The 22,916-nt window shown below is 45.4% G+C and overlaps 3 protein-coding genes and 1 non-coding gene across 6 annotated transcripts; 1 reads left to right on the top strand and 3 right to left on the bottom strand.

The window, feature by feature from the left end:
- Positions 1-5,309: 5,309 nt before the first annotated feature.
- On the bottom strand, positions 5,310-12,847 carry Tafazzin (tafazzin, phospholipid-lysophospholipid transacylase). Of its 3 annotated transcripts, none has more exons than XM_050125083.1 (10): positions 12,516-12,847; positions 12,227-12,355; positions 11,943-11,988; positions 11,618-11,703; positions 7,462-7,542; positions 7,341-7,382; positions 7,045-7,110; positions 6,838-6,890; positions 6,381-6,458; positions 5,310-6,264 (listed from the first exon to the last, which is right to left on the bottom strand). In XM_050125083.1, the coding sequence occupies exons 1-10, from the start codon at positions 12,622-12,624 to the stop codon at positions 6,163-6,165; spliced, it is 792 nt and encodes a 263-aa protein (XP_049981040.1). In that variant the 5' UTR covers positions 12,625-12,847; the 3' UTR covers positions 5,310-6,162. The 3 variants fall into 3 exon arrangements, with proteins under 3 accessions (XP_049981040.1, XP_049981041.1, XP_049981042.1); XM_050125084.1 differs by having other exon boundaries at positions 7,045-7,107; positions 12,516-12,845; XM_050125085.1 differs by lacking the exon at positions 7,045-7,110.
- A 186-nt stretch (positions 12,848-13,033) lies between these two features.
- On the top strand, positions 13,034-20,489 carry Dnase1l1 (deoxyribonuclease 1 like 1). Its single transcript, XM_050125081.1, is given in 10 exon segments — positions 13,034-13,203; positions 17,141-17,297; positions 17,299-17,445; positions 17,733-17,821; positions 18,098-18,184; positions 18,926-19,026; positions 19,177-19,289; positions 19,370-19,618; positions 19,741-19,818; positions 19,820-20,489. Coding segments are annotated over 9 exon segments (954 nt in total). The 5' UTR covers positions 13,034-13,203; positions 17,141-17,252; the 3' UTR covers positions 19,865-20,489.
- A 73-nt stretch (positions 20,490-20,562) lies between these two features.
- On the bottom strand, positions 20,563-22,646 carry Rpl10 (ribosomal protein L10). Its single transcript, XM_050125088.1, has 6 exons — positions 22,585-22,646; positions 21,860-21,918; positions 21,668-21,775; positions 21,387-21,525; positions 20,863-21,025; positions 20,563-20,786 (listed from the first exon to the last, which is right to left on the bottom strand). The coding sequence occupies exons 1-6, from the start codon at positions 22,605-22,607 to the stop codon at positions 20,634-20,636; spliced, it is 645 nt and encodes a 214-aa protein (XP_049981045.1). The 5' UTR covers positions 22,608-22,646; the 3' UTR covers positions 20,563-20,633.
- LOC126490283 (small nucleolar RNA SNORA70) lies at positions 21,072-21,206 on the bottom strand. The gene has a single exon (XR_007589142.1). It is a non-coding gene; the product is annotated as a small nucleolar RNA SNORA70 (small nucleolar RNA).
- Positions 22,647-22,916: the final 270 nt, after the last annotated feature.

Below are 22,916 nucleotides of genomic sequence, written 5' to 3'. Positions count from 1 at the left end.
ATGTTAGTTAGGTTTTCTAGATATGCAGAGATATATTTCAGTTAAATAATCTTCAATACTTCAAAGACTTACAAAATATGGCATTTAAAATGTTTTAAGAACTTAGACTTTTCTCAACAGTGAGACATGTCTGCTCCTGGCAGCAATTACTTTAAAAGGAAGATAGGCATCGAGTCTCCTTATGGGGGCTGGAGAGATGGCTCTGCGGTTAAGAGCACTTTCCAGAGGTCCTGAGTTCAATTCCCAGCAACCACATGGTGGCTCACAACCATTTGTAATGAGATCTAGTGCCCTCTTCAGGCCTGCAGATGCACATGCAGACAGAATACTGTATACATAATAAATGAATAAATAAATCTTAAAAAATAAATAATAATAATAATAAAGAACGAAGTCTCCTTATGGAGTTTGCTAGACACGTGGGTAAGAAACTGCTTTTGAGCGGGGCGGTGGTGGTGGTACATGCCTTTAATCCCAGCTCTTGGGAGGCAGAGACAGGTGGATCTCTGTGAGTTTAAGGCCAGCCTGGTCTACAAGAGCTAGTTCCAGGACAGGCTCCAAAGCCGCAGAGAAACCCTGTCTCGAAAAACCAAAAAAAAAAACCTGCTTTTGCCTGGACTGCTTGATGGTATGCTGTATGAACTGGACATGCAGGACCCACAGAAAACATGGAAAAATCTGCCAGATACTATGGGCCTGTAGGCTGAAGATGGATGCCCCAATGTTACAGAACTTTGAGTGACTATCTGCTGTGGGAACTCCTTCAGTCAATAGCTTTTAAGATACCAGCTCGCTTTGGGTGTGGTCTCATGTACTATAAATGCAGATGTAAAGTGTGTGCAGGCCTCTTGGTTGCTGGATTCAGTTACAGTCCCAGTGCACACAGAGGACTGCTGATTGCTACCCTTTCTGTGAGTACACCCCCTATTAAACAAACCTTTATTATATTCCATTCTGGGCTAGTGTGGGACTATTATAAGTTGCAACAACTGTCCAGGCAGCCAGATGTCTTTGTCAATTCTAAAGTTTTGGAAGTTGCTTACAATGTACTTCCTGTTTAGTTAGGTAATATTATATCCTTCTGGGGTCTTTGAAGACAGTTATAGTTTCCCTTAGCTATGATAAAGGATAAATTAGATATAAAACTTTTGACTCACAAAGATGGGATAAATGATAGAGTATTTTCCTTAATTTGCAAAAAATAAATAACTGTAATTCTTGCTTGATAACTGTTTTGGATATGTAATTTTGCTATGTTAAAGTTAAAACTTTCCTTTTTACTTAGACAAGGGGAGATGATGTGGGAAGTTCTGTATATGTGTTGCTATTATTGGTTAATGAATAAAGCTTCTTTGGCCTATGGCAGAGCAGAATATAGCCAGGCTAGAAGAGATATAGAGAGAGAGTAGGCAGAGTCAAAGAAATGCCGAAGGAGAAAGATGCTGCTGCTGGAACTTTACCCAGTAAGCTACAGCCTTGTGGTGATACACAGAATAGAAATGGGTTAATTTAAGATGTAAGAGTTAGTTGATAAGAAGCCTAAGCTATTGGCCAAGCAATGTTGTAATTAATAGTTTCTGTGTGATTATATGGATCTGTGCAGCCAGGAAATGAACAAGTGGTCTCCATTTACAAACGTTTTTTGTTTTGTGGCCTAGGCTGGCCTTGAACTTGAGTTCTTCCTCATAAGGGCTAAAATAGGTATGTACCATCATGACAAACTTTTATTTTGCCTCTGTCCCATCTCTCTCCATCTATTTGCTTCCCAAAGGGTGCACAGCTCTGTCCCATTATGCCCACACCCCATCATGATGCTCTCACAAGCCTACAATGATAGGATCAAATGACCATGATTAAAGCTCTGAAATCAGAAGCCAATATATTTCCTCCTTTAAGCTGATTTCTCTCAAGAATTTTGTCACAGCAACAGAAAGCTCAGAAACCCATTCATTCCTCTTAGGAATACAAACAATATAGCTACTCTGGAAGATTAGATGTTGTCATCTAACAAAATTAAATATATTCTTGCCTTATAATCCAGCAGGCATATTCTTTGGTACTTACCTAAATGAGTTAAAAGGTATATTCATGAAAAAATCTGCACAAAAAGACGTCTAGAGCATTTTTAATCATAATTACTAAAGTTTTGAAGTATTCAAAATGTCCTTCAGTAGGTGAATGACTAAACTGGCACATTCATACAATGGAATATTATTCAGTGGTAAAAGGAAAGCAGTTATAATACTATGAAAAGACATAGGACAAACTTAAATGCTTATCACTATGTGAAAAACAAGCAATCTCATAGACCTGCCAACTATAATTCCAAATTTGTTGCATTCTACCCAAAGCAAAATTGTGAACCAGTAAGCCAGGCGGTGGTGGCGCACACCTTTAATCCCAGCACTTGGGAGGCAGAGGCAGGCGGATCTCTGTGAGTTCATGGCCAGCCTGGTCTACAGAGCTAGTTCCAGGTCAGGCTCCAAAGCCACAGAGAAACCCGGTCTCGAAAAAAAAAACAAACAAAAAACAAAAAACAAAAAAAAATTGTGGACCAGTAAAAGGCCAACAGTAGCCAGGGGTTTGTTGGGAGGGGATATGAGTAAGAGGAATATAGTATTTATGTTAGTAAAGCTACAATAATAGTGGGCATCTTATTAGACTTTTGTCAAAACCTATAGACTGTACTTAAGTAAACTATGGAATCAGGGAGATATGTCATGTGAATTCATCCATGTGTCAGATATATTCTAGTACAGAATTCTGGTGGGAGGGGAGACTATATGTGCAGGGTATATGGGGTATGTAGAAGATCAATATACTAATTTTGTTGTGAATGTAAGATCATACTGAAAAAGTCTATATTTGGAGCATGTAAGGTAGCTCAGTGGTAGACTGCTTGTCTAGCATACAGGAGGCAGTATTTTAAGGTTTTAAGATTTATTTTTATCATTTGTGTGTATGTTTGTGTGTAGGTGCCCATGGAGGCCAGAGAAGGCACTGGGTTCTCTGGAGCTGGAGGTGGTTGAGTCTCCTGATATGGATGCTAGGGATAAATAGAACCTGGGTCCTCAGCAAAAGCAACAAGCACTCTTAACTGCTGAACAATTTCTTCTGCACCAACAACCTGTGTGTACACATGGGCATGAGTGTCATGGCATGTATGTAGAGACTGGATGAAACAACTTTCATGGATATTCTGGAGATCTATCTCAGGTTGACAGGCTTAGCAATGAATACCTTTACTAGTTCAGGCATCTTGCTGGGCCTTTTTTTTTTTTTTTTTGATAGAAGGGTTTAGGCTGGCCCTGAACTTACTATATGGCTGAAGACCTTGAACTTCACCTCACAATTAATTGCTGGGATTATAGGCCTGCACCACCATACCACCAGTGAGGGGTGTGTGTTTGAACAAATGGAATTGTAACATAGGATTTAAGTTTAAAACAATGTACCTAGCATTTCTCAAAGGGATACAAAATACATGAAAAGGGGATATTACCCTTGGACCTAAGTAGTATGGTTGGCTTTTACATGTATTCTATGTATCTCCACAAAGTGATGCTTCTGAAAAATGTTTTAAAATTTTAATTGCCCCCCCCCCCTCCTCTTTCCCAAGACAAGGTCTCACTGTGTAGCCCTGGTTGGCCTGGAACTATGTAGTCCAGGTTGGCTTCAAATTCAGAGATCTACCCTGCAGTAGTTTGGTATGTCATAGTGGGGGCAGGCTTTGAGGTCTTCTATGTTCAAGATATGCCCAGTGTGGACATACACTTCTTCTGTTGCCTGTGTATCAAGATGTAGAACTCTCAGCTTCTTCTCCAGCACCATGTCTCATCATGATGATAATGGACTAGACATCTGAAACTGTAAGCCACCCCAATTAAATGTTTTCCTTTAAAATAGCTGCTGTGGCCAGGTGTGGTGCACGCCTTTAATCCCAGCACTCAGGAAGCAGAGGCAGGTGGATCTCTGAGTTTGAGGCCGGCCTGGTCTACAAAGTAAGTTCCAGGACAGCCAGAGCTACACATAAATATCCTGGCTCGAGAAACAAAGTTGCTGTGGTCATGGTGTCTCTTCAAAGCAACAGAAACCCTAAGACAGGACTGGAGAAATGGCTCAGGGATTAAGAGCACTAAACTGCTCTTCCAGAAGACCTGGGTTCAATTCGCACATGGCAGTTCACAACTGTAATTCCAATTCCAGGGGACCCAATACCTATAACAAAACACCAGTGTATATAAAATTTAAAAAAATTAAGGAGTTTCGTGGATGCTCACCTTACTAGACCTGGATGGAGGTGGGTGGTCCTTGGACTTCCCACAGGGCAGGGAACCCTGATTGCTCTTTGGGCTGACGAGGGAGGGGGACTTGATTGGGGGAGGGGGAGGGAAAGGGGAGGCGGCGGTGGGGAAGAGACAGAAATCTTAAATAAATAAATAAATAAATAAAATTAAGGGCTGGTGAGATGGTTCAGAGGTTCAGAGAACTCCCTGCTCTTTCAGAGGTCCTGAGTTCAATTTCCAGCAACCACATGGTGGCTCACAACCATTTGTAATGAGATCTGGTGCCCTCTTCTCGCCTGTAGGCATACATGCAGACAGAATACTGTATACATAATAAATACATTTTTAAAAAAGAAAAAATTACAAAAAGGAACCCTAAGACACACTCCAAGTGCTGAGATTAAAGGAGTGCACCACCATTCACATCCAATTTTCCTCTTGAGACAGGGTCTCACTATGTAGCTCAGAGATATCTGCCTGCCCCTGCCTTCCACACTTGACTTTTTTTTTTTTTTTTTGGTTTTTTGAGACAGGGTTTCTCTGTGGCTTTGGAGCCTGTCCTGGAACTAGCTCTGTAGACCAGGCTGGCCTCGAACTCACAGAGATCCGCCTGCCTCTGCCTCCCGAGTGCTGGGATTAAAGGCATGCGCCACCATCGCCCGGCTTGACTTTAATTTTTTTTTTCTTTTTAGTGTCTCACTCAGTATCCCAGGTCAACCTTGAACACTTGGCAAAATTCCTGTTTTAGCCTCCCAAGTGCTGGGATCACAGGTGCATACTACCATGTCTGACTTCACTTGATGTTTTGATCTAGTTATTAGTCTTATTTTGCCACTATTATGAATCTCTACTGCCATATTTTTATGGGATTTTCAGGTGATAATGGAAGTCTTGAGTGGCCAGTGCATAGTGAGATCCCAATGTCCATCTACTTAAATGATCTCATTGTATCCAGGCTCAAGGGTCCTATTTTCTTGTCCAGCAAGGTACTTCCCATCTGCATTCCTACACAGAAGACAGAAGTATAGTGGCATAACACAAATATTTTATTACTCTAAAAACATGAAAACCCAGATCTCAGGACATAGGGGATGTCAAGGCAAAAAGGTTAGAGAAGTATATAGGCCCTGATGTGAGGAGTTCATGTTCAGGTCTTGGGGGCCCTTTTTCTGCCCTCTAACAGAACTCTTGTTTGGAGGCCACCCAAGGATAAACTTTGCTGTGGGAGAAGCTCAGGTGGAAGAATGACAGCCTTCCCTGAGGATGTTGTAAGCAGCCCCTGGGCAAAGGTAGGCAAGTGGTGGTAGCCCATCCAAGGGGCCATTTGGGTTCTCTTTCTGTATTTATGGCCGGGACACCTATTCTCCTATTAGTTGCTCAAGTGCCTGCTTTGCTCCCTTCCAATACTAGCCCCTGCCTAAGAGTCTTCCTCCCTTCTCTGCCAAGTGTGAGGAACAGCCAAGGCTCTTCTTTTATTCCAAGAGACCAAGAGGAGTCAGATGCTCAAGGATAAGAAAGAGTATCCAGGCTGAGCAATGGTGGTGAACACCTTTAATCCCAACACTTGGGAGGCAGAGGCAGGTGGATCTCTGTGGTCTGAGGCCAACCTGGTCTACAAACAGAATTTCAGGACAGTCAGAGACACCCTGTCTCAAAACAAACAAAAAAGAGTACCCAGCAGGGATTATATGCCAATCTATCTGAGTTAAAAGCATCAGTTCATCTTCCAGCCTCAGTTTTGTGCAGGGAAGAATCTCAAAGGCAGTACAGAGTCAAGCAGGCTTGGACAGGGTCCTGCACCACTACTTCCCAAACCCTGGAGGTTCCAGTACTCCCCTGGCTAAGGACTTCAGGGCACAGACTGGGCAGGAAAAGTCTATCTTCCAGGCTGGAAGTGGTTGTGGAGCTGTTCCGCCTGCATCTTCAGCCGCTGGAATTCCTCTTGAATGAAGTCAGTGAGGGCTTTCCGCATCTCCACCTGAGAGCAAGGATGGTGCTGGCCTGCACTCCTCAGGGACCAAGACTAAGATACCCCGGGAGTCAGAGGGGCTGGGAAGGTCAAGGACACCTAGGGGACGTTGGGTGATAACTCACAGCTGACTTGTTTTCTGCCCGGAGCCGCTCAAGCACAGGGAGTGCACTGAAGGGCTTTCCAATCAGCACGGTGATTTTCTGTAAGGAGGTAGGCCATCAAGGATGACAAGGAGCCTATAGTTCCAGCCCAAACAATGTGGTAAGTCAGAGCCAAGCCTTGCCTAATGGGTTTGGTGCTCTTGAAAGCCACTCTCCCTCTTTAAAATAGGCAACTGGGCTTGGTGGTATCCAAGGGACAGCCTAATCCTGAGATGACCTATCTTGCTCTAACTTGTATCCCACCCCATCCTGATTTTCAATTCTTATTCTAAAGGCCTTACTTCCAGAAAAGTCCCTCCCTCCCCAACTACACGCTCATGTTCAGCAAATTCTCAACCAATCCTTTATAGTATGGGCTAGGAGACACAGGGTAGATAACAGGCAAATAGATAGACAAGAGTCAGAAGTGCCTACCCACCTGTCCAAATCGGGGGAAGTAGGGTGGGCTATTAGGGAGGACGTCATTCATTCCTGTAGCACAATGGATAGAAAGCCAGCCATTGGGGGAAGTAGTGCACCAGGGTACCAGGAAGAGAGCCCCAGGTACTTCTCTCAGACATCCAACCCACAATCCCCTTTAAAACATCTAAGGAAGTCCCCTCCCTACCCCCAGTCCCTGGCTCACCAACATGCCATAGTGGCAGGATGATGGGGTTTAGATGACACTCAGCAATCAGCCGTCCAATTCCTACTTAGGAGAGAGGCAGAAGCATTGGCACAAGTTGGGCCAAGCTGCCCTGCCAATCTCTGGCCAGTGTCATTTCTACTGTCTCTCAATTAAAAGACTAGTCCTTGACTCACCACCTGTCCCATTCCCACTGTCCCTGACACATCCACCAGAGAGGGGAATGAAGCCAGGAACTCACAGGGCCATCTTTGGATGGGATACTTGGCTGTGTCAACTTGAACAGCAACACTTACCCCACTTGAAGCGCAGAAACTCAGAACTCATGTTTACTTTCCCTAGTGAGAGAAGACAGAGACAAGGCTTGGAATCTGAAACCACGCATGCTGAAGGACCCAGACCAAGCACCCAACTGACCTTCTGGAAAGATGTGTACCCAGTCCCCATGGTTAAGCTTCTCCAAAATGAAGTCCATCCCTTTCTGGTAGACACCATCTCCTGCAGAGAAAGATCTGTTCTCTTTGATCCATTCTCTGGGGAAGATATCAAGCTCTCCAAACCTCAGTGAACTAAATTCACATATCAGGGGCCCACTCCTGATCCACCCTAATTAGGATGGAGGCAAAAGTTCATCCCCTACAGCACCATCCATAGACACCGCCAACAACTATTTTCAGAGTCTGTTCCTCCCTGCTACCCTGACCCTTCACATTTTTGGTTTGGTTATATCCTCCTCTCAAGATGGGCATGGAGGCTCATGCCTATAATCCCAGCACTTGGTAGGCTTAAGCAGGAGAGCTGCTGTGAGTTTGAGGTCAGGATGGGCCACAGAGTATAACATCCTATATCAAAACAAAACAATGTCTTCTCAACCTCTTAGTGCCTGTCATATGCAAACAGCACCTTCCTTTTCTTTTCTGAGACAGATATTACTACGTAACCCAGGCTGAATCAATTTTTTTGTGTCTTTTTTTTCTTTTTTTTTGGTTTTTCGAGACAGGGTTTCCCTGTGGCTTTGGAGCCTGTCCTGGAACTAGCTCTTGTAGACCAGGCTGGCCTAGAATTCACAGAGATCCGCCTGCCTCTGCCTCCAGAGTGCTGGGATTAAAGGCGTGCGCCACCACCGCCCAGTGGCTCAAATTTGTGGCAATCCTTTTACCTCAGTTTTACCTGGCTAAACAGTATCTCTCACTGAAATGATAACCATGACAACTCCTTCCTCCACAACAGCCTGCCCTGCTGGAATCTGCCCCACCCCAACACACACCTTTTTGCTGGCTGCTAATCAGCTCTTTGGAAGCTACCACTTTGACCTTCCTTGAGGTTTATGGACCAAGGTGTAACACTTCAGTAAACAGAAAACGGGGAAGAGACTGGGAAGTTTGTGTGGGAGGACCTGTTGGTATTTCAAGGCCAGCTGGGTTTCTGTGAGACCGCTGTTCAAAAAAACAAACAAAAAGATTGAAACAAACTGAAAATAGGAGTCAAGCTGCCCTGAGGCTAGTAAAACCTTGGATACATTCTGAGAGGGTCCCACTAGATTGAAGAAAGGTAACGACACAAACCTGGATCATCCAGGTAGCCCAGCTATCAGTCACCACACTATAGAGCTATCAGTCACACTATAGATGTAGAGACCTAATGCCTTTTGCTGGCTAGCAACCTTGAATCACCTAGATATAGTAAGACTCTCCACAATAGTGGAATAATAACCATAGGGTGAACAGAACCAGGAAACGGAAGGGAGGAGGCTGACAAAATAGGTAAATATCCTAATCTTATAAAATGGGATGGAGGGAGGGTGTCTCGCAGGAGACAGAAACACTGGAGCTATCTCAGGTCAGTACTGTTCTCTGTAAGCCTGCTGTTTAGAAAATGTGGTTAGGGATTCAGGAGTCTCAGTCCAACCTCAATAGGGACCTGATCTGGCAGCTCACGCAGGGGCCAGAAGTGGGAATGATTTCAGGGAACAGAAAGAAACACAGGTTTCCTATTTGGGATGGCGGTACACAGAGCAAGGGTAGTAACTAAAGGTGTTTGCTCCTCTAGCAAAACCCACTGGTATATACCCTCTGAGCTTAAAAAGGGCAAGTAAAAAGGATAATATGCCTTTGGAACAGGCTTACACTTTTTAGCTTTTGCAAATGCTATTTCTACTTATGTAAAATCACATCTTCAGTGCTTAAGGGTCAACCTACAAAGTCTTAGAGAAAAATGGTTTAACACAGAAACTGTATCGCAAACTCTGTTTCAGTCACATGTAATTAGATCTTTGCTGTCCTTGAAATTAATGTTTCATTTTCTAGCTTTTGTTTTATATATTTTACAATTCTAGGAATAGAACAAAGGGCTCTGTGCCAGAAAGGCACAAATTGTACCAATGAGCCACATCTCTAGCCCTCAATTTTTCTGTATGTGTGGGCACACAGTTGTATACACACACACACACACACACACGCACAGTGTGTGCACATGGGCTTTTTTTGAGACAGGGTCTCTGTCTTCAGTCCAAGCTGGCCTCAAATTCATGGTAAATGACCTACTTCCACCTCCCAAATACAGGGAATACAGGTATAGGCCACCATACCTAGTTTTTTTTTTGTTTGTTTGTTTAGGACAGGGTTTCTCTTCTTAGCCCTGGCTGTTTTGGAACTAGCTCTGTAGACCAGGATGGTCTCAAACTCAGAGATTCACCTGCCTCTGACCTCTGAGTGCTGGGATTAAAGACGTGCACCACCACGCCTAGCTTTTTTTTTTTTTTTTAAGATAAGAAGTCACCAAGTAGTCCTGTAGTCCTGGTTAGTCTGGAACTTGCTGTGTAGACCAGGCTGGCCTCAAAGTCACAGCAATTTTCATGTCCCTGTTCCTGCTTACAGAGTGATGGGGTGGGATTACAGACACATGCCATCATGCCCATCTCAGATCCTGTTTTTAACTGAAATAAAATCTAGTTAAAGATCAAAAAGAATGAAGAGAACTGGGAATATAACTCAGAGGTACAGTATATGCCTAGAATGCACAAGTCTCTGTGTTCTGTCCCCCAAACTGAAAACAAAAGAAAAATAACGAAAACAAGACACATACATACAAGACTTCTGAGATTGCAGAAGAGGAGCTTAGAGTCAGGGACAGGTGTAAATTATCAGAATATTGGCATTATCAGAGCAGGACCTGGGAGAAAATGTCACTGTCATTCAGCAAGATAATGTAGTCTCTGTTGGAACACTTAGAAAGAAGGAAATAGGGCTGGAGAGATGGCTCAAAGGTTAAGAGCACTGGCTGTTCTTCCAGAGGTCCTGAGTTCAATTCCCAGCAACCACATAGTAGCTCACAGCCATCTATGATGAAATCTGGTGCTCTTTTCTGGTGTGTAGGCATACATGCAGACAGAATGTTGTATACATAATAAATAAATCTTTTGTTATTTTTGTTTTGGTTTTCGAGATAAACTTTCTCTCTGTAGCCTTTGTTGTTCTGGAACTTGCTTTGTAGACCAGGTTGGCCTCAAACTCACAGAGATCCAATTGCCTCTGCCTCCCAAGTGCTGGGATTAAGGTGTGTGCCTCTACCACAGGCTTATTTGCCCATTTTTAGACTTTTTCTTTCATTCTTTCATTGAAAACAAATCTGCTTCCCCAGAGAAAAAGGAAATGTGGATTTGAATCCTAAATTTGTCCAAGGTCATGACTTCTGAGGTCTATCTGGAAAATGGGAATCAAGATGGCCCCAACTGGCAGACTAAGGGGGCACTGATAATGACATTGGGATTTGTCTCTACTGCATGTACTGGCTTCTTGGGATCCTATTCTCTTTGGATGTATACTTTGCTCAGCCTAGATGTAGTAGGGAGGGCCTTGGACTTTCCACAGGGTGGGGTACATTGCCCTCTCTTAGGATTGGAGGGGGGAGGGGTGGGAGGGTATATGGAGGGAGTGGGAGGAGGGGAGGGAGTGGAATTTGATTTGGTATTTTTTTTTAATGATAAAATAACATAAAAGATGGCCCCAACTTCTAGGGGGTTGTGAAAAGTACTGAGTGATCATTCAATCCAAGGCTCCTCACCCCACCAATTTGTTTGTTTTCCCAGAAACAAACCCTCTGGCTTTTATACATTACCCCACTACCATCATAAAGTGATAGCACCACACTATTCTCCCTGAGAGGAGTAATAGATACAGAAGGGACAGCAAATAAAGCTTCCTTAAATTCTCTCTCTCTTGGTTTTTCGAGACAGGGTTTCTTTGTAGCTTTGGAGCCTGTCCTGGAACTAGCTCTTGTAGACCAGGCTGAACTTGAGCTCACAGAGATCTTGTCTCCTGAGTGCTGGGATTGAAGGTGTGTGCCACCCCTCCCACCCCACCCCCCACCCCTGGCTCCTTGAATTCTCATGCTAGAATTCTGGACAATCCTCAGGCAGCAGCAGAGAATCTAAAAGGTCATTCTTCTCCCTACCCTCTGTCACCTATACTGTCATGCAATGGCTCCCCTGAGTCCTTCTAAGACAGAGACACTGACCACCAGCTTCCTTACCCCCAAAGGAGGCCTGGACATGCCTACCAGAGGAGCAGCTCACCTCGACATACAGGCACACATTTGCCCAAGCTGAAGAAATGGGAGTGCAGCTCCTTGGTGAAACAGATGTCTGCAGCTGCTGGGGTCCTAGAGCAGCAATAGACCCAGTCATCCCTACCTTCAAAACTTCTAGTCTTTGTCCCCAACTCTCCCCACCCAGTACAATGCCTGCCATCACTGTCATGCAGAATGAAGCTCAAGAGAAGGGCCTGTGGGGCCCCACCCATGCCCTTCCTGGACTGCTGGATGCCACCTCCTGAGCAGAGAAGGCAGGCAAATCTGGGCAGAAATGGATGGGCCACTTCAAGGGGTCTATTGCTCCTCACCAACGCATCAACTTCAGGTTCCAGATGTGGCGGAGTTTCAGGATCCCTAAGAAAAAGGAAAGCCCTTGATGTGACATGACTACTTCCATATTCCTTTTAAATTTCTGATATCCTGTTCAAATAACATTCCCTGGAGCAATCCTAAGGGGAACACAAAACTTCCAGCAACTAGGCAGTATATCCCACAAACAATTCCATGGTTTCCCAAAGAACCTGGTGAGAAGCGAATCTATTCTGCCTGTTCCTGTTTTGCCTACTTGAACCCAATCACACTGATACAGTACCCCAGAGATGAGGGTCATCCATGCAGGATTGGTGGTTGGAGACCGTGATGAGGGGGGTGGCAGGGTCTCGGTTCTCAATGAGCTCATACAGCACTTCCTTGTTGTGCACGGTGAGTTGGTTCATGTACTCTGGGAAGAGAAGTCAGTCTCAAGCTCTTGCTCATCTCTACCTGCCCGAGAATTCTTACTGTGCTAAAAGAGACCCTGCCACATCCCCAGTACCCAAACCAAATTCCAACTCTGGCCAGGTTAGGAGCCTGTGACTCTCCCTTGGCCTTTGGCCACTCACTGGTCCAGAAGCAGCTGTAGGTGCCCACCAGGCCCATGACGACGCTGCTGGCTATGGTCCAGGTGAGCCGGGGCACCGCGGGGAACGGCCACTTCACGTGGAGGGGCATCTCCTCCGGTCCTGACTTCGCAGCCCGGAGCTCCTCCTGCCCCGGACCAGCCCGTGCCCTCCAACGCTCAGGAGAGGGATCTCCGACAAACTAGCAGAGGGCTAAACTAAGGTCACTTCGTGAAGCAGCTCAGAGCCTCACTAGTACCGCTCTCCGGAAAGAAAAGTGCTGCTGCCACACATACTACCAGAGCTTGCCTTGGCGTCCTCAGACTCCACGGACCTGCCGGAAAGCGAGCCGGGAACGCTTGTGGTCGCAAAACAGGCCTAGGTCGCTTGACGGCTGCCGGAGGCAGGTCTACGCTATCCTCGCCCCGCCCTCTTCCCCGTCAGAGTCTTGATTTTGATACCGCCAGAAGCTAAGCGTCTCTTTGGTGCCTTAATTCTAGTGTCTGTAGGTGACTGACAAGAGCTGCGCAGCACCATTATCTGAAGCCACTCAAGGCCTAAACTGGTGGAACTCTTTTACTTATTATCTCCCCCTCCCCCACCCCGTGTGAATCGGATTATCTGCAGAGGCGAGAAAAGGGCATTGAGCGTCTGTGACCATCATTCTGTGCCTTACTACTTTCGAAACCAGGTCTGTTATTGAGCCTGGGGTCACATTTTCCACCAGGTTGGCGTCCAGGAAGCCTCAGAGATGCCCTTTTATCTGCCCCCTCCATTTAAAGCAGTATAGTCTCATGCAGCCCACACTAATTTCAAGCTCGCTTTCAAGTCACAGCAATCCTCCTGCCTCTGTCTCTCGAATTCTGTGGGCATCACAAGAGGATTTTTTTTTTTAGAGAGAGAGAGAGGGATTTACTGTGATCCCTGGCTAGTCTGGAACTTAATATATAGACCAGGCTAACCCCAAATTCTAAAAGCATATGCTACCTACCACATCCTGGTATTGTTTTAAAATTCAGTTTTATTGATAGTGAGCTGGCGGGTGGAAGGTTGGGAGTGGTTATCTCCATGATAGAATACTTGCCTAGCGTTCATGTGGTAGCAAAAGTAACATGCCCATGAGCAGTGTTTTTGGTTTTGGTTTTTCGAGACAGGTTTCTCTTTCTTTGGAGCCTGTCCTGGAACTCACACCAGGCTGGCCTCGAACTCACAGAGATCCATCTTCCTCCAGAATGCTGGGATTAAAAGCATGCACCACCACCGCCCGACCTCCCATGGGACGTTTTTTCTAACTCCATAGTCATCCAACGGGGACCTGAAAGGACTCAGTAGCCAGTCGCGCTGTCTGTCCTGTGCAGAAGGTCCATTGCTTTGGGTTTTCTGACAAATATAATTTAGGAAGGCCTAAGTACCTAGAGAGAAAGAAGACTGCTTCGCTCCCCGCTGCGGGAAAGGGGCCAGAGAATGAACGAGCAAACCTCTTCACCTTGGTCCCTAGGTTCAGGTAACTCACTCAACGATGGACAGCGCGAATGGCTGCTGTCTGCTCAGAACAGGCACCACCCATCTTGGGCGGGGAGGACAGTCAGGACCAGTTCCCAGGCACCGCCTCCTGGACAGAGAGGCGGAGACCAGCCCTGCTTGTATGGGACTAGAGAGTTGGGTGTGGGGCCGGCTCTTGGGTGGGTCTGAAAGCAGGCTTCCTCTTCTCCCCACCCCAAGTCCATAACCTAGCTGGCGCCGCGATTCCGTCGGTTCAGTCGGTTCAAGGCTGAGGCAGGCGTGGGGCCAAGTTGGTCTGCCGAGGTATGAAAATCCTGAGGGCTAGGGAAAGGGAGGAAGTTGCTCTACTACCTGGGGAGGGGCTTAAGAGGGGAAGGGAACTTTGATCCAGAACTAAGGATGGTCTTGGAAGACTAGGATGGGCATTGGGCTGGGGCCAGGTACAGTCATTCTTTGAGATTCTTTCCCAGAGTCCTAGCGGTCTCAGTTTTCAGATGTAGCTTGGTCAGTACAAAGCTGCACCAATACTCACATGTATCCCAGAATAGGCACCAGTGCAAAGAGACAAAAATAAGCATGAGTGACAGAGCAGATGGCCAGAGAGAAACAAATATCAAGGCCAGGCAGGAAAACACTAACAGAAACACTGAGATGGGAAGAACCGGGAAGATAGAACAAGACAGATAGAATGAAACTAACAGAGAGGAGAAAGTGACAGGGTGACTGAGAAAAGCAAGCAAACAGAAGCAGAGGGCCTCATGCTTCAGAATGTGATATGGACAGTACAGTAAAGGGCTGAGCCCAAAAGATATGGTAAGGCAGAGGTGAACTTGAGACAAAGATAAACCAGATACATGCTCAAAAAGGGGCATCAGTAGCACCCAGTAAAGTTGAAGCCAGCCTGGGACTGTAACATAGTGAGTTACAGGTCAGCCTTGGTTATAAATTGGTATATGAACCAAGAGAATGAAAAAAAAAGAAAAGAGGAAAGGGAAAGCACATACTATGTCACAAATAGAAAGAGGGAAGCCGAAAAACAAAAAAAAAAAAAAAAAAAAAGAGGGAGATGACTAGTATAATGGCTCAGCAGATAAGAACATTTACTGTTGCTGAGCAGTGGTGGCGCACGCCTTTAATCCCAGCACTCGGGAGGCAGAGACAGGTGGATCTCTGTGAGTTCAAGACCAGCCTGGTCTACAAGAGCTAGTTCCAGGACAGGCTCCAAAGCTACAGAGAAACCCTGTCTCGAAAAAAGAACATTTGCTGTTAAAGTTGATAGCCTGAGTTTGATCCCTGGAACTCACGTGGTATAAGTAAAAAACCAGACTCCACATAGACACATGTATACATGCATGCATACACAAACACATCCGAATAAATATTTTTTAAAAAGAAAAAAGGTTAAGAAGAAGCAAAAATGCCTGAAGAGGTTCATGTTTGATTTTCTAATATGGATAGGATAAACTGGACATTCTTGAATCTGGGACTATCTTTGCCCTAGCTAGGAAGTGGGCCTATGTGAAAAATGGTACACAGCAACAGTTTGTTTGCTTGTTTATATTTTGAGACAGGGTTTCTCTGTGTACCCCTGGCTGCCTAGAACTCATTCTGTAGACCAGCTTGGCCTAGAACTCAGAAATCCGCCTGCCTCTATCTCCTGAGTGCTGGTGTTAAAGGCATGCACCACCACTGCCCAGCTGCTTCTCGACATTTTAAGGAAGTAGGTTAAAAGAATGAGATCAAACCCTTATGCACTGTTAGTGGGTATATAAAATGTCACAACAGCAATAGAGAGCAGTTTGGTGTTCCTTCAAAATTAAAAATAAAACTATCATATGAATCAGCAGTTCCATGTTAGGAAATTGAGGCACTTGCTTTACTCAAAATGGCTGAGCTGGACCTGGGTGGTGGTGGTGCATACCTTTAATCCCAGCACTTGGGAGGCAGCTGCAGGTGGATCTCTGTGAGTTCAAAGCCAGCCTGGTCTACAGAGTGAGTTCCAGGATACCTAGAAGATGAAGAAACTCTGCATATCTAGGCTGGTAACAGTACACTGTGCTTGTGTCTTAGGCTGCTGGACTGAGTCTTTAAAAGGCTTGATTCCTTGTACATATCTGCCACTATTTAGCTTCAATAATTCTTTTTTGTTGTTTTTTTTTATTTATTTAACTTTATTTTATGTGCATTGGTGTGAGGGTGTCAGATCCCCTGGAACTGGAGTTACAGACAGTTGTGAGCTGCCATGTGGGTGCTGAGAATCGAATCTGGAACCTCTAGAAGAGCAGCCAGTGTTCTTTTTTGTGTGTGGTGTTCTGAGACAGGGTTTCTCTGTAGCTTTGGAGCCTATCTTGGAACTAGCTCTTGTAGACCAGGCTGGCCTCGAACTCACAGAGATCTGCCTGCCTCTGCCTCCCGAGTGCTGGGAATAAAGGCATGTACCACCAGTGCCTGGCCAGCCAGTGTTCTTAACGGCTGAGCCATTGCTCCAACCCCCCCCTTTTGCATTTTATTTATTTGTTTTTTCGAGACAGGGTTTCTCTGTGTAACAGTCCTAGCTGTCCTGGAACTAGCTCTGTAGACCAGGCTGGCTTCGAACTCACAGAGATCTGCCTGTCTGTCTTCCAAGTGCTGGGATTAAATGTGTATGCCACTCCCCTCCCCCCAGCCAATGATAATTTCTTGTCCATAAATTTCTTCAGATCCAGAAGGTGGGCCTTGCTTATGGTGGCTATGCTTATGGTTTGCTTTTTTTTTTTCAGACAGGGTTTCTCTGTGTAGCTCTGGCTATCCTGGAACTCACTCTATAGACCAGGCTAGCCTCAAACTCACAGAGATATGCCTACCTCTGCTTCCTGAGTGCTGGAATTAAAGGCATTTCACCACTACCCATGGTTTGTGCTTGTGTTTTGAAGCAGGGTATCATTATATAACTCAAGCTGGCCTCAAACTTATGATCTTCTTACCTTCATTTCCCAGATGCTGGAAATATAGGAGTATGCCACCACACCTAGCCTTGTTTTTGTTTTTTGAAAGACAGGGTCTCAGGACTGGAGAAATACTAAATGACAGAGTGCTTCTCTACCATGCCTAGAAAATTTTATGCAATACCACATATATCTTATCAGGTGTTCAAGCCTAGTATACAGAAGTTGAAACACTTCCCAGGAAGAGATGCAAGAAACATTCAGGGCCAGTAGCAGGAAGAGTACCAATTAGCTGAGATCAGCTACAGTGCCAATGCACTCTGGACAACCTGGATTCCTTTGGAAGACTCCTGATGCCACATATGGTCACACATGGCCTTGTTTTGTCTCTCCTGCTCATCCTTCTGGCTGGTGGGGCTGAAGCCTTTCGTATCTGTGCCTTCAATGCCCAGAGACTGGCACAGCCCAAGGTGGCCAAGAAGTCAGTGATGGATACCTTAGTTCAGGTAAGTTAAGTTTATTGTTGCAGAAATCTGTGTCCCTAAGGCCCTTAGCTCTGCCTGACCAAGGACATGCACTAAAAAGGAAGGGGCATCAGGAAATGTGAGTACACATGTGAAAAGTACCTTTCAACTATCATTTAATTATCAATCTCTTCCTCTAAAGAGGAAGGTATAATGGAATGATGCTCTTTGTTTTTCTGGGTTCCTTCTAGTCCTCCTGTCTTCTGCTACTCTGGTCTTTATATATGTCAACCCCTCTTAATTGGGTTGGTATCCCTCATTCCCTGCAGATCCTGGCCCGATGTGATATCACGGTTCTTCAGGAGGTGGTGGATTCTTCCCAGAAAACTGTCTCCCTTCTGCTTCAAGAACTTAATAGGTAAAGAAGGGTCTTGTCTGACTGGAGACATAGCTCAGAGGTTAAGAGCACTGGCTGCTCTTCCAGAGGTCCTGAGTTCAGTTCCCAGCAACCACATGGTGTCTCACAACCATCTATAATGACATCTGGTGCCCTAGTCTGTCATGCACGTATACATGTATGCAGGCAGAACCCTGTACCTAATAAAATAAATTAAAAAAGAAGGGTCCTGTCAATCTAATCTGGGTTCCACCCAGAGCCTCAAGGGCCCCTAACTCTGAGTTCTTATTCTGGCAGATTTGAGGGTTCCAGGAGTTACAGCTTCCTAAACAGCTCCCTACTGGGGCGTAGCACATACAAGGAGAAGTATGTGTATATCTACCGGTGAGTACAGGGGTTTAATTCTATCTTCATAAAGACAATTCTATCTGGTCTTGGTGTTCTGAAGACCCAGCTAGCCTATTTGCTTGAGTCCATGATTTCAAGACCAAATGGGCAATAATGAAAATGGATCTCAAAAAAAAAATCTCATGAAAGTTCTAGGTAGAGCTGGAGAGATGGTTCAGTGGTTTAAGAGCACTTGCTGCTCTTTCAGAAGACTATTGTTTTATTCCCAACACTCACACAACAGCACACAACCATCATTAACTTCAGTTCCAGGGAATGGGACACCTTCTTCTGGCCTCTGCAGACCCATGGTGCACAAACATACATGCAAGCAAAACACTCATACACATTAAATAAATCTTAAAAACAGTTCCAGGGAGCCGGAGGCATAACTCGGTGGCAGGGTACACATTTATCCCGGTGATTAAAAGAAAAACTCTAAGCTAGAAGTGGTGGCACATACCTTTAATTCCAGCACTCAGAGGCAGAGACAGAGGGATCTCTGTGAGTTCAAGGTCAGCCTGATCTAGAGTTCCAGGACAGCTGGGACTACATAATAGATCCTGCCTTAAAAAAATATTTTTATAAAAGAAAAACGAAAAACCAGAAGTTCTAGAAAAAAAGGTTGTGCCCACATGAAACTGGCAGAACAAGGAACCAAGAGTGTTCCTCTTTGACAAACTTTGCTGTTTTGCATAAGATGTGGGGCCACTACTTCCTGCCTCTTGGTTTTCCCAGGTCTGACAAGACACAGGTCCTGAGTTCTTACCAGTACAATGACACAGATGATGTTTTTGCCAGAGAACCATTTGTGGCCCAGTTTACTCTTCCTAGCAAAAGTAAGCGGGAAAGAAAGGTGGACCTGGTACATGGAAACAGGAATGGGTGTGGCTGGCTCTCCTGTGGGTTTGGTCCTAAGGGGAAACAGAAGTGGATGTGTGTGAGAAAGGCTGGCAGCTGTGGCAGCCTTAGTTTCCTGGGCTTTGCAGTCCTTCCAAATGTGGTTCTGGTTCCACTCCACACTACTCCCAAGGATGTAGAGAAGGAGCTGAATGCCCTATATGATGTGTTTCTGGATGTCTCCCAACGCTGGCAAAATGAGGTAGGGGTGATAGCTTGCACAGAAGAGGGGATGGTGGGACTTTCCTGTGGCAAAACCCAACTGCTTGTTTTCATCTTTAGGATGTGATCCTGCTTGGAGACTTCAATGCTGACTGTGCATCACTGGCTAAAAAGCGTCTCAACAGCCTGCTACTGCGGACTAAAGCAGGCTTCCACTGGGTGATTTCTGATGGGGAGGACACTACAGTGAGAGCCAGCACCAACTGTACCTATGACCGAATTGTGATGCATGGGCAGGGCTGTCAGACACTGCTGAGGGCTGCAGCCCCCTTCAACTTCCCCAGGAGCTTTCAGCTGACTGAGGAAGAGGTAGAAAAGTCGGGTTGGCACGAGAGTTACACAATGGCTAAGGGCAGAATTGTGGGGGGAAGTCGACAGGAAAGCCCCTCAATCTCAAGCACTGATACCTCTATTTTGCTATCCCTCCCCAGGCTCTCAGAATCAGTGACCATTATCCTGTGGAGGTGGAGCTGAGCCAGGCAGCTCAGGGCATCCAACCCTTCACGTTGGGCTATTCTGCTGCTGCTGTCACTTTTGCCATCTCAGCTGGGCTAGGTGGCTTGACACTTCCTTTCAGATGACCACTGACTCGACTAGGACACTGACATGGAGCTAAAGCACGGCCTCAAATACAGCTTTTCCTTGTTTTTAATGTAGGCTTTTTGCTGCTTGCTATTTCAAGAGGAAGAAAGGGCTGGCAGTGTTTTTACCTAGTATATCCAATGCCCTGGGGTTGATTCCTTTTTGAAATAGGACTTGTCACTGTATGCAACTCTAACTCAGGTAGTCAGGTGCACAAAGGTTCCAGGACTAGGAATGGGCTAAGAACTCAGACTATGCCTAAAAGATTTATGCAACTGACATCAAGAGCCAGATAGGAAGACTAAGTGTCCTAGAAACCTTACAGAAAATGAGCTCACACTAAAAACTCAGACGTGAACTCATATACAAAAATCTCTGGCAGATAAAGAACTGTTCATAGCACTATTTACTCTAGGTTTGTTTAAAAAATTTTTAGACATAACTAATCCTGTTTCTCAAATGGCTAAACTACATGGGCCAGCCTTGTCTCTGGGCCACATATCCATTGTATGGTTCACTTACTCTGTATTCATATACTTACTACATGGCTCTGTCAGGGATATCAGGCAAAATATACAAATAAAGTCACCAATCTTAACTCTGTATGTTCAGTCCACTACTTTGCCCTGTTTAACCAAACCCCATGGACTTAAGAATCAGATACAAATACATAAGCAGACTGGATGTGAGATTTATTACTGAACATGATTTGGTAGGGTACAGGAGAGCACCATGAAAGCCCTCAGGAGTGTAGGGCTCGCCACTTGTCCAGGGGACCACGATTAGGAATATATTTGACCCCACAGCCATCAGGAATGAGTCGCTTCTCAGCAACCATGTCTTCAAATTCATCGGCATTAAACTTAGTAAAGCCCCATTTCTTTGAGATGTGGATCTAGGAGACAGAAAACAAAATTACTCAGTGACAAGGATCAGTCTCTGAACTGATAAAATAAAAAAGTATCACCCACCTTCTGGCGGCCAGGGAATTTGAACTTGGCTCTACGAAGAGCCTCAATCACATGTTCCTTATTCTGCAGCTTAGTGCGGATGGACATGATGACCTGGCCAATGTGAACCCTGGCCACTGTGCCCTGGGGTTTCCCAAAGGCACCACGCATGCCTGTCTGGAGCCTACATTGGAGACAGCATTGAGATCAGACTTGAATAAGTGCCAGAAAATTGTCTCCAAGGTCCCTTAGGGCAACCCATACAGATAACAGGCTGCGTACACTACCAAGGAGGCTGCTGTTTGCAACCATTGCACACCAGGGCCCCAAGGGGAAAGGGACCTGGTCGGCTTAATTAGTTGCAAAAAAAAAAACACCCCAAAACCAAAACAACCCAAATAGTCATTTGGAACACAAGTCTTCTACATGAATCAAGTGCTCCTAGTTAGAACCAAGCCATCTTTCTAGCCCATCTACCTTGATTGCTGAAAACAAAGCCAACATTAAGGCTGGATCATGAGAAAGGGTACAAACTGCCACCTTACCTGTCAGCCCCAGCACAGGACAACATCTTGTTGATTCGGATGACATGAAAGGGGTGAAGCCTCACTCGAATGTGAAAGCCATCCTTGCCGCAACTCTTTACCATGTATTTGTTGGCACAAATACGGGCAGCCTCCAGAGCTGAGTGGGGACAAATACAGTACTTAAAACAGGATAGTGTGGAGGCAGGACTGGGGATGGAGGTCGTTAGTAGAATAAACCACGCAGAAAATCTCAGATTAATGTCTACACAGGAAAAGTCGATCAACAAAAGGGATCTCACCTTCGGAAGAGAGTTGTTCATATTCATCTGACACCATGTGGCCACAAAGCGGGAATTCATCAACTTTTGCCTTCTTCCGTCCCAAGTCAAAGATGCGGATTTTAGCATCTGAAAACACGTGGTATTAAGTGCCCACGGAGTAAGAAATAAGACAGCACCACAGATCCAACTTCCAAGTTTGTAAGTACTTACCAGGGACACCTCGGCAGAAGCGAGACTTTGGGTACGGCTTGTTCTTACAATACCGGTAACTGCAGGATGAAGTCAAGTGTGATTAGATGTACCAACTAAATACGGCAAGGCTTAATAGTGAGAAAGGGACAAGACCAACTGTGAATTCAGTCTCCATTACCAGAAACCGACTCTAAGGTAATATTAAACAACCTGCTACACAAGACAGAAACTAAGCACCAGTGTCCCCCCTAACCAGAATAGGGTGAGAAAGCACAATTTCTTAAGTCTTTTGAACATGTGACATAAAACCCGCCTCAACCACGTGAAGAAAATATGGCGCCCTCTGCAGGCTCGCGGCTAGGTGGCGCCTACCACCTCTTGGCCGGCCCTTGGTGTCCGGTTAAAACCACAATGCACAAGGCCGAGAAATAACAAAGATGGATACAGAAGTCACCAAAAGGACATGGGAATCTGTGTGATAAGGTTTACTTGAGAGACAGAAGATTGGATGCATATGCACATGCTCATAGTTCTACACAAGCGTTTTAAACTAGTCTTGAGTCAACCCTCGTACAAGCTTGAAAAGACAAAGATCCCAGTAAACTATTAAAAGAACCCCTGGGGTCAGTTTTTAGTTCAGGGTCGCTGAGTGGCGGAGGGTCCACCCCAAAGAAATGTCTTTGGGAAAAAAATGTAACCATTTCCCCATATTTACAGTAGAAAAATATATATTCAGCACTCACCACCGGGCGGGGCGGCGACCCATGATGACAATAGGACCGTCGGTAGCTGTAATGAGATGGCCAAAGTAAGAAGAGAGACCCAAAAATAAATCTAAGAGTCCCAAAAACGAACGCTGAAAGAACCGAGAACACACTAACCAGACAACTCACTCACCGCGCCGGAGGAAAAGAGAGGCTCCCACGCCTGCACATGCCTTATATAGGCGGCCTATCTTCCAGAGCGTAACCATAGAGTCCCAGCCATTGGGTGGTGTCGACACTCTATCAGACGCCAGGATCATAGATGCAACGATGCTTTGCGCATGTGTACGAGGCCAGCCCTAAACTTACGC

Source organism: Alexandromys fortis, unplaced genomic scaffold, assembly GCF_014885135.2.
Source record: "Alexandromys fortis isolate MF-2015 unplaced genomic scaffold, M_Fortis_MF-2015_v1.1 scaffold_225, whole genome shotgun sequence".
NCBI classification, from domain to species: Eukaryota; Metazoa; Chordata; class Mammalia; order Rodentia; family Cricetidae; genus Alexandromys; species Alexandromys fortis.
This window is presented reverse-complemented; position numbering and strand designations above follow the sequence as displayed.